The sequence below is a fragment of the Amborella trichopoda genome, chromosome 10, assembly GCF_054954075.1.
Source record: "Amborella trichopoda isolate Santa Cruz 75 chromosome 10, AtrichopodaSantaCruz75HAP2 v2.0, whole genome shotgun sequence".
NCBI lineage: Eukaryota > Viridiplantae > Streptophyta > Magnoliopsida > Amborellales > Amborellaceae > Amborella > Amborella trichopoda.
The window spans coordinates 8480359-8489965 of record NC_142345.1 but is presented as its reverse complement, the minus strand read 5'-3'; the positions used below and the strand labels follow the sequence as shown (position 1 = coordinate 8489965).

General features: G+C 35.7%; 1 protein-coding gene across 1 annotated transcript; it reads left to right on the top strand.

The window, feature by feature from the left end:
- The first annotated feature begins 849 nt into the window (after positions 1-849).
- Positions 850-4776, top strand: LOC148780041 (uncharacterized). The gene is made up of 4 exons (XM_088848679.1): positions 850-1079; positions 2461-2637; positions 2859-3320; positions 4200-4776. The coding sequence occupies exons 2-4, from the start codon at positions 2476-2478 to the stop codon at positions 4587-4589; spliced, it is 1014 nt and encodes a 337-aa protein (XP_088704805.1). The 5' UTR covers positions 850-1079; positions 2461-2475; the 3' UTR covers positions 4590-4776.
- Positions 4777-9607: the final 4831 nt, after the last annotated feature.

Here is a 9607-nt window from a genome sequence, read left to right as displayed (position 1 = left end):
TCTTCATACCATAGCTAGTAACTACAAATCTAAACTTCAAAATCAATCATGGTCCATTTTTCATGTTTATCGTGAGGCTAATATAATGGCCAATGTTCTTGCTAAAAAAACTATAGTTTTTACGGAGGCCACTATTGGGCGCTCCAGGCCCCCAGATTTTCTTAACTTTCATTTACTTCATGAAGTGGTGCAATTACCTTATCGTAGGGTTGTAAAATAGCATGGTGTAATTTTCCCTATCTTTTATTAATGAAAAATGGGTATAGGGTATTCTCCCTCACTAGTTTAACCAAAACAAAAAGTCTAATTAAGAGGTATACGTGTAACAACTGAAACTATTAGGTATAATAACGAAAATATAATAGATATTTACCTAATTTTCTCAATATAGAATAGTGATTAGCTCAATCTAACTCATCAATCGTAGCGAAATACATCTAAATTTTTTAAAAAGAAATTATGTAACGTATCTACATATTTGCAATTTTGTTTTTCAATGTTTTATAATATTTGTCGAGTTCAACAAAATTATATAACATATCTACATTTTTTGCATTTTTTTTATTTTTTTGAATGTTTGGCTATATTTGTCGTGTTCTACACACGACTCAAGGGTACTCAGGCTCTATGGCCAAGGCCAAATAACTCGACCGAGTACGGGTCCGAGTGGACTCGGCCGGGTCCCATCACACTGGCTTATATTTTGTTTCCCTCAAATGCCGCTTCTAAGTCCATTATATTCAACCGCGGAGTCGTTGTTTTATATCATTCACATGAGCTCCAAATCAACTTTTGAGACTGATTTTGGAGACATGAATAAGGACCATTTGGGAGCCCCCAACACTTTATTTGGACACAGGACCAAGTATTGCAATATGGCCTCATGGGAATCTTTTTTTTCTATTTGTAGAGAATTTCTTCCTTTTTTGGCTAGGAAATCTGTCACTATCACAGACTCACATATATATATTATAGAGCAATGGGTCTGGTCTCCATAACTTTTTGTTATAGCAGTGAGGAAGGAGCTTCAAGAAACCAGAAGAGTTCTAGGTCTTTCAAGTTGCACCCATCGTTTACAGGTTTCTTATTTGTCATTTTTTATTGCATGATGATGTGGTTTGGGAGTTATATTTATATATGATAGCATCAGTTGATAACCATTATTTTCATTTTTCATACTTTCTGTCTCTTATATTTCTTCTCTTTTATCGATGTTGAGGTATTTGTTTACTGTTTTATCCTGTGGCTTTGAGAGTTTAAAATGCATGAGCGATTTATACAATTTTTAATATAATTTAGACTTTGATTCTCTACTGGCATTATCGATAAACTTGGAACTCAATTTTGGTGATTTGTTGAAAGTATTTCTCTTTTTTTTGTTCAGATTAATGGGATTTTAATTGCTTTAGTATTGTGTTTCCAGTTAATCATCAATCTGTTGAAATAACTTCTTAAATTAATGATGATTTGGTTGTAATGATTATTGTAATTTTTTTTATATTATTAATTATTAGTCATCAGGGAGTTGGCTTGTATAGGAGCTGTTAATGGCTTTCTCTTAGAATTTTGAAGGTGTTGGCTTTATCTAATAACCATGAGACCGGGTTTCTGGTTTACTGATTGCATGCATGTTCTTTTGGGTATTCACTTCAATATTTTGTTCAGTTAATTATCAATATGTTCAAATAACTGCTTAAATTAATGATGATTTTGTTGCAATGATTATTGTAATTTTTTTTATATTATTAATTTTTAGTCATCAGGGCGTTGTCTTTGTATAGGAGGTGTTAATGGATTTCTCTTAGAATTTTGAAGGTATTGGCTTTATCTAATAACCACGAGATGGAGTTTCTGGTTTACTGATTGCATGCATGTTCTTTTGGGTATTCACTTCAATATTTTGTTCAATAAATGAAAGACGCCCTTGAGATTGGTTTTTGGGTTTTCTATTCTATGCATTTCCTTTTGGAATTCAATTCACTTCCTCATTTTTTTCGATCGACCAGATATCGAAGTATTTGCTGTCGAATCTGTTGCTTTTATTTCTTTCAAGAAAATGATTTTCTTTTTTTGTAAATTTTTTTAAAAAAAAATGGAGGTGTACAAGCCTGTTTTTCTTGGACTAGTAATTTACAAACTGGGGTATCCATACCTGTGGTTCTTGGACTGGTAATTAAAAATTGGAGGTGTCCATGCCTGTTGTTCATAGATAAGTAATGAGTTTCATTCTTGCTGAGGAAGTCTCGATCACTGTTTTTTTGGTTTGTGTGGATTATACGTAGCATTATCTTTTCCTTTGATCTTTTTTGTTTTCATGGCTATTCGGTTTAGTGACATCTTTGCTAATTTTCTCAGGAGCAATGCCAGCTAATATAATGCAATACTTTCTGTTTTTTTGGTCCACTTTAAGAAATAAATTTTACAATTTTGAATTTATGAGCCAATATATTTAAATTACAGACCCATAAAGAACATATGGAACAAGAAGGATTAAAAGCGGCAGAGTCTGTTCTTGCAACCATAGGAGAGCTATCGTTATCGCCTCATGATCAAGACTCAAATGGTGAAAATTCAAACAGCGAAGGGAAAGTAGCAGTGGAAGGGCAGGAGTTGCCACTCCCATCTAGGATCCCTGAGGTTCTTTTTCATTTGATCTTCATCAGCATGTTGTTCCTGCTGGGCTTTTTCATTTGATCTTCTGGAGCAAGTTGTTCCTGTTGAATGTTTCCTATTAAATACTTAAATTTTAATGAAATTAATCTTTGATTTATCTTCTTAATGTTTTCTGGCTGTCAATTAACTTTTAGATCTTTATATTGTCCTCTTTGTATCTTGATATCTCTCATTGAAATTTGCAGGCCTTAGCCCCTGGGTTGATAGGACTAAGGAATCAAAGTGAAGAAAATGATATTGGTACCGTTATTAGCTTAGATAAGGACATTCGTATGCTCTTGAGCTGTTTCAAATATCTCTACAAAAGATATTGTGAACAACAAAGCACGATCACAATGCTGCAACAATCTATCAGAGGAAAGAGGCCCGAGGGAGAGTTGGAGAGAGCAAAGGGAATAGATATAGCATCAGAGAGAAATGCAGCCTTCACTTTGTTGGCACAAGCAGCCTCTGCTGCCACCATCTCAATGGGAGCTGCCTCAGCTGCTCAAGAGGAGCTGGAGGCTGCTCAAAAGAACCTGGAGGCTGCTCAAAAGGATCTTGCCACTTTAGAAGAGCGTCTTGACAAGGCACAACGAGAGAAAAGGGCGGCAAAATCGGAGGCCATGAAGGCGAAGATCGAGGCTAATCGACTTAAGAAAGAGCTAGTGAGTTTCTTTTCTTGGCTCTCTCTCCTTTCTGGGATTAAGTATGCTACATCCAATAGGCTCCCGGAAAACCATAAATCTATTGAGATCATGACATTGCCATCGAGCAAATATAGGGCATTGGTCAATCACTGTCTTGTGAATTGATGGTGATAAAGAAATAGTATGACCCACGAAAGGGTTGGCATCCTGTTTTAGTAGGACATTTAGCTAGATAACTGCATTGGATGATACTTTTCCAGAGTCCATTTTATTCCATTGTGCATACATTGGTACTAGGACATCTTCTTTAAAAGGAAAGAGTATATAACAATGAGTTGGAGCACGGGAAATCATCATCCATTATATGATCACAATCTAGTGAAAACTGTGGAATGATGGACATTGATGGAGAGAATGGAACCTGCCACTAGGTCATGTCCTTCAATGTTGGGTCTGACTCTCTCCATCACATTCATCATTCATTCGACACTGACGACCACAATAGAAAATGGCTTCCCAAGGTACATCGTATTATATCACACCATCACCTATTTTTCTTCAGTAAATAAGATGCTGATACTTTCTACCATAGGCAATGATCAAATTGTTGTCACCGTCTAATCAATCAATCCATGGACTTTAATGAAGAGCTGCCTACTGATTGAATCATGTCATGTTGATGTCCATCGGTTCTCCTTAACAATTCATCACTTGATAGAGCAGTGATAACATTTAGGACCGTAGCTTTTCTATGATAATATAGGGTGAAGTATATTTTCCTTTCGCTTCAATGATTTAATTATCTTGATAACATTGATTGTTCTATGTTAGAATGAATCATGGTAAGACGTTAACGATTGTTCAATCACCTTGATTATACTACACTTGCTCATGCAGCAAAATGTTTGGATACTCAAACGCGAGCTCACTGCTGAGAACAATGAATTGCGCTTTTTTGCTGGTCTTCTAAAGCATGGTTCACAGAAACGACCACGAACTTCTCCTACAAGTTCAACACAAATGGCAGAGGGACATCCCACCTTGGATGCACTGAGCTCATCTAATCTCAACAAGGCACCACTAGCTCCACCCACTGTGCCAGGTCCTCCCAAAGATGGAACTCAAGGGGATCCAGGTCCATCCACTGCCCCCGCTCCTCTGGATGATGGAACTGAAGGAGTTACAGGCCCATCCACTTCCTTTTATCGTCAACCATCTCCTAGGCCGAACGGTGAGGGTGACTCTCAAGACGCTCGTTATGAGGGTGACACTCAAGATGCTCATTAAGAGAACAACAACACTACAAAAAACTGAACATTACATCTATGAAATTTTTAATTTCTAGTCATGCAGGAGATAGGTGGGTTCAAAATAAAGTATAATAAACCTACTCAAGAACCCCAGTATACAGGGTGGTGCTGCTCTCACTCTTTTCTTAAACATAAATAAATTGCATGCACGCACACAGGACTTCTGAAAGTACTAGGGTATGTGAGCATAAATACGTCTAGGTTACATTCAGTTTAGCACATTATTATTTTATATCCTGATGATTTCAAATCTGTCTTATTTTTGTAGCCTCAGATGTTGTTGCTCAACTTCAGATAAGTTTTGTTACAGCTTAGCAGAACTAGAATCAGTCTATTCTTGGACAAGAGATGGTACAGTAGTTTAATGTTTCTTGAATCAGTTCTCTAGGCAAAGCAGGTACATGTTTTCAAGCAATTCTTGAAGTTTCCAAACTTTTGGTTTAGATCCATAATTTCAAAAGTTTCGTACATTTAGAAAAATTCCTCAAATCACATGTAAAAGTTGAACTATTTAACATTTCACTGTAGTAATTATTCGATAAATTTTAGAACCCATAATGAAAAGTTATTTAATGGGCCATTTTAAATTTGATCAAAAGAATAATGGACTATTTGAAACTAGATTAAAAGGTAAAAAGAAAGATACTAAATAGTTTGAAGAGTGATTTAATAAATTTATCTATATTTTTATACTTCTTGGCTGGGTTTGTCATTGAAGTGTAAGTCTAATACTTTAAAGGATGCACAACATATTTTCACTTGCATAAAATCATATAATTTTGAGTCTTTCACAAAGTGAAGTAATAGAAGCTCTGATTCAAAATTTGTAGAAAATCCAATCACCATTTAAGAGCTTTGTCATTGGTTTTTGAAAACTTGGTAGCAGATTACCAATATTTGTTCCATGGAACTTCATTTGCCCCTACTGGAAAAGTTGTTATCTCAATTTTTTTTTTTTATAAACAGTGATAGCTCTTGAACGCATGCGCTAATATGAAAACAACTCTTGTTCCCCAATCCACGGGCTTAGAATTTGATTTATCAAAATTTCGATGAGTGTATCAACTTTTGAAACAATTTCTTTGTCTGACTTGTAATATTTCTACAAATGGAGAAAGATCTCGCCTTTGTTTTGAACTAGATTGGTAAGGATAAAACTCAAGACATCATATTGCAGCATCCCACTACCTCAACCGAGTTCTAGAAATGGACTCTTTCATCTCTCAAAGGATTTTGGACCGAAGTTTAGTGTAGGCATATACAGCAGCAAATTTACATTGACAACCCATTAAAGCAGTGGGGATAGCTAAATAAAGCATGTTAACTCCAAAATATCATATTCATTCGCTAGCTAAATAAAGCATTGTCCCCACCTCCTTGACCATTTAGGCACAAAAAAGGGCAGTACTTGGACCACTTTACTGTTCATGGGTGACCCTCATTTGTGACTCTGCATACCACAAAACACTGCTAGGACACTCCTAAAAATATAGATCAAACACATTTTCCAGTATTTACACATAACACCATTCCACAAAAGACTTGTCAGCACATCCATATGGGCTTCAATATCTAATATCATTGCACCTTCTGAGGTTTTTATGTTCACTTCTTAACCTCATACAGACAAATTAAAAGAAAAAGAAAAAAAGGCATTCATGAATATGCGAAGCCAGATCTTACACGCTTCAAATAAATCGAAGAAACCAGCAATGTCACACACAAGCAAATAATACACAGAGAAAGCTGGTTTTTAATTTTCATTCACAATATTGATGATTCATCTTTACACAGTTTCGTATCTTGTGTTGGTTTCTATTAGTTCCTATTCTCATTCGTTTCAAAATGTTACCACTTTATTACTTATTATACAAGGCCATCAAACCGCATATATAATAACTTAAATACCTCTTAATAATAGACTTTCTCTATGATGGAAACTCTGAGGCAAGATGCAGCATTTTACATCTTATAACCTTCATCCCATAACAAATCATAATCTTTCTCTTCTCATAGATATGTTCGACCAATTCTCGAAACTTGATCGATCAAAACAGGCCTAAAATAATGGCTCATCAGGACGCTGCTCCAACACACGTTTTGGCATTTTTAGCAGGGTTTTTCATGTGACTCGACAGTCAACATTGGTTTTTGTGGCATCTGTGGGTGCCCAGTTTTACCCCATTTAAGTGTGCATGTACATGTAAGGCGCCACCACTTCATGAGTGGAAATATTTAGAAAATACTTTCGCTCAATACACAATAATGGCAATTTCTGATGAGCGCAAAAATGGAAATTGACAAAGGCACATGCGGCGCCAAACACGCGATAAAGTAACCCCAAAAAACAATTACATATTTTTTGGGCATAATCTTATCGATGTTTACAATTGATGTTACTAATGCCCAATGGTGGCATGAGCTTGAAGTTGTTACCAGTCGAACACGATGCATGGGGATGGAGATAATGAGGAATAAATGAATCATAGAAGCTAAATGTGACGATAAACAATCTTGCTTATAAATACAGACATGTTGCTCATATGTAGCTGGGGTCGCTGCCTCTTGGCCAAATTCAAGTGCTATAATGGCTTGGGACTTACTGCTTTTGCAGGAGAATGGAAGGAGCACAACAATGAGGGTGAGTTGGATGCACCACCTCCTCCTAATTGCCCAACTCATGGGGGAGAACTCAAATGGTGGATCGAGGACTCAATTCAAGAGATCAAATTCTTTCAATGAATGAGAGACAATGAGCGATACTAAGCCTGACACCCTGCCCGGGCAAGGGACCAGCTCCATTGGTGACTGGCTCCCTCAAATAGTGATGTGATTTGACTTGAATCCATTCCATCAATTGATTGAGGATGAAGGCAATTCTCAAGATGTTGAGATGTTGGTTTCCATGATTTTGGCATTGTGTCGTTTTCCTTAAGGTACATTTCGTGTGTAGATGTTCTCTCTCTTGAAGAGATTTCCAAGAGGATGGAAAATGAATACCATACCTGTTGATATTTTTAAAGAACATATACTCACGTATTCATGGAGAGATAAACACAAATACTTTCTTTCTTGGAGAGAAACACAAAACTCAAGTTTGCTCAACTTTTTCCATACGCACATACTGCATTTTTCCACGCACAACCACACATATTTCAATTCAAGGAGCCCAAATATATAGGCGAGTACAACACAACTGCCCACTACCTAGATAACTACCCCTTACATCCACTTTTTTCATCATCTTTAACAAACCGCCCATACACTACTATCTATGTATTTATGTACATTGAGAGAGAGATATAACTACCCATACACGTAGAAATAACTACCCATATATTCTTATTATTTTGCATCATCAACTTCAACACTCCCCTTTGATGCAAAATTTTATCTTTTTCTTTTAATGCAAAATTTCTTCTTTTAAATTTTTTCTTCTTGCTTCTTGTTTCTTCTTACTTCTTCTGCTTCTTGCTTCTTTTTTCTACCTTTTTTTTGCTTCTTCTTCTTCTTCTACTTGTGTTTTGTTGCTTCATGCTTTTGCTTCTTCTTCTTCTTCTACTTACTTCTTGCTGCTTCTTGTTTTTGCTTCTACTTTTTTTTTCTTGTTTTATTGTATTAAAAAAAAAACATTCCTTTTTTTTATGCCTTATCAGGTACCATCATGTTTTATGCCTTCTCATGGCATCATCATGTCTTTTCATGACATGACAAACTAGGACTTCAATATCCTATTTTTCTAAACACAATTTATTTTTTATGCTTTCTCATTAGGCATCCTCATGTCTTTTCACAGCATCATCATGCCTTTTCATGGCATGACAAACTAGGACTTCAATGTCCTATTTTCCTTTTTCAAAAATCATTTTCCTTTTTCAAAAATCATTTTTTCTATGCCTATACCAAGCATGGATTTCCCATCATACCTTTCCATGGCACGACAAACTAGGACTGCAATATCCTATTTTCATTTTTTCAAAAATCATTTTTCCTATGCCTACACTAGGCATAGATTTTCCATTATGCCTTTCCATGGCACGACATACCAAGACTGCAGTGTCCTACTTTTCTTCTTTCCTAAAACAAAACAATTTTCATTTTTCTTATGCTTACATAAGCATTGATTTCCCATGAGGACTACTCATGTCCTCCTTTCGAAACTTTTTTTTTTTAATCTCATTTTATGAAAACCTTTGCAAAAACTCGACTTCAAGAGCTCTCCAATTTTGTTTCCCATTTTTAAAATCTCCATCTTCTTCTTCCAAGAAGATCTCATTTAAGAAAAAAAAAATTCCCTTTTTTAATTTTTATTGCAAATCACCTAACATTTTAATCAAAATAATTTTTTTATTTTTCAAAATCGCCTTCTTCTTTTTTATCAAGTCCCAAACATTGTTTACATTTTAAAAACAATGATACCACTATTGATTTTTTTAAACACAAAACTCAAGTTTACTCAACTTTTAACATACGTACACAGTACATTTTTCCTCGTACACTACATTTTTCGGCACACAACCATACACACATGTCAATTCAAGGAGCCCAAATATATAGGCAAGTACAGCACAAATGCCCACTACCTAGATAACTACCCATTGCCCAGATAACTACCGATTACATCCACTTTTTTTATCATCTTTAACAAACTGCCCATACACCACTATCTATGTACTTATCTACGTGGAGAGAGAGATATAACTGCCCATACATGTAGAGATAACTACCCATATATTCCTATTAATTTGCATCATCATATTCAACAATACCACCCGAGGTATGAAGCCTGTTTCCCCCATATCTTTTATACATATATTCCTATTAATTTGCATCATCATATTCAACAATACCACCCGAGGTATGATGCCAGTTTCCCCCATATCTTTTATAGAAGCATCAACCTCATGTGCTTTCATACCCGTTGATATACAAAGAAAGAAGCCTAGGAACGTGGGAGAGAGATTTCTTGCAAACCAAACATGCCCTTGGGAAGAG

Coding starts and splice junctions, on each gene's coding strand:
- LOC148780041 (XM_088848679.1), top strand. CDS start 2,476: ATGGAACAAGAAGGATTAAAAGCGGCAGAGTCTGTTCTTGCAACCATA. Junction 2,638..2,858: donor TCCCATCTAGGATCCCTGAG/GTTCTTTTTCAT, acceptor TGAAATTTGCAG/GCCTTAGCCCCTGGGTTGAT. Junction 3,321..4,199: donor ATCGACTTAAGAAAGAGCTA/GTGAGTTTCTTT, acceptor TTGCTCATGCAG/CAAAATGTTTGGATACTCAA.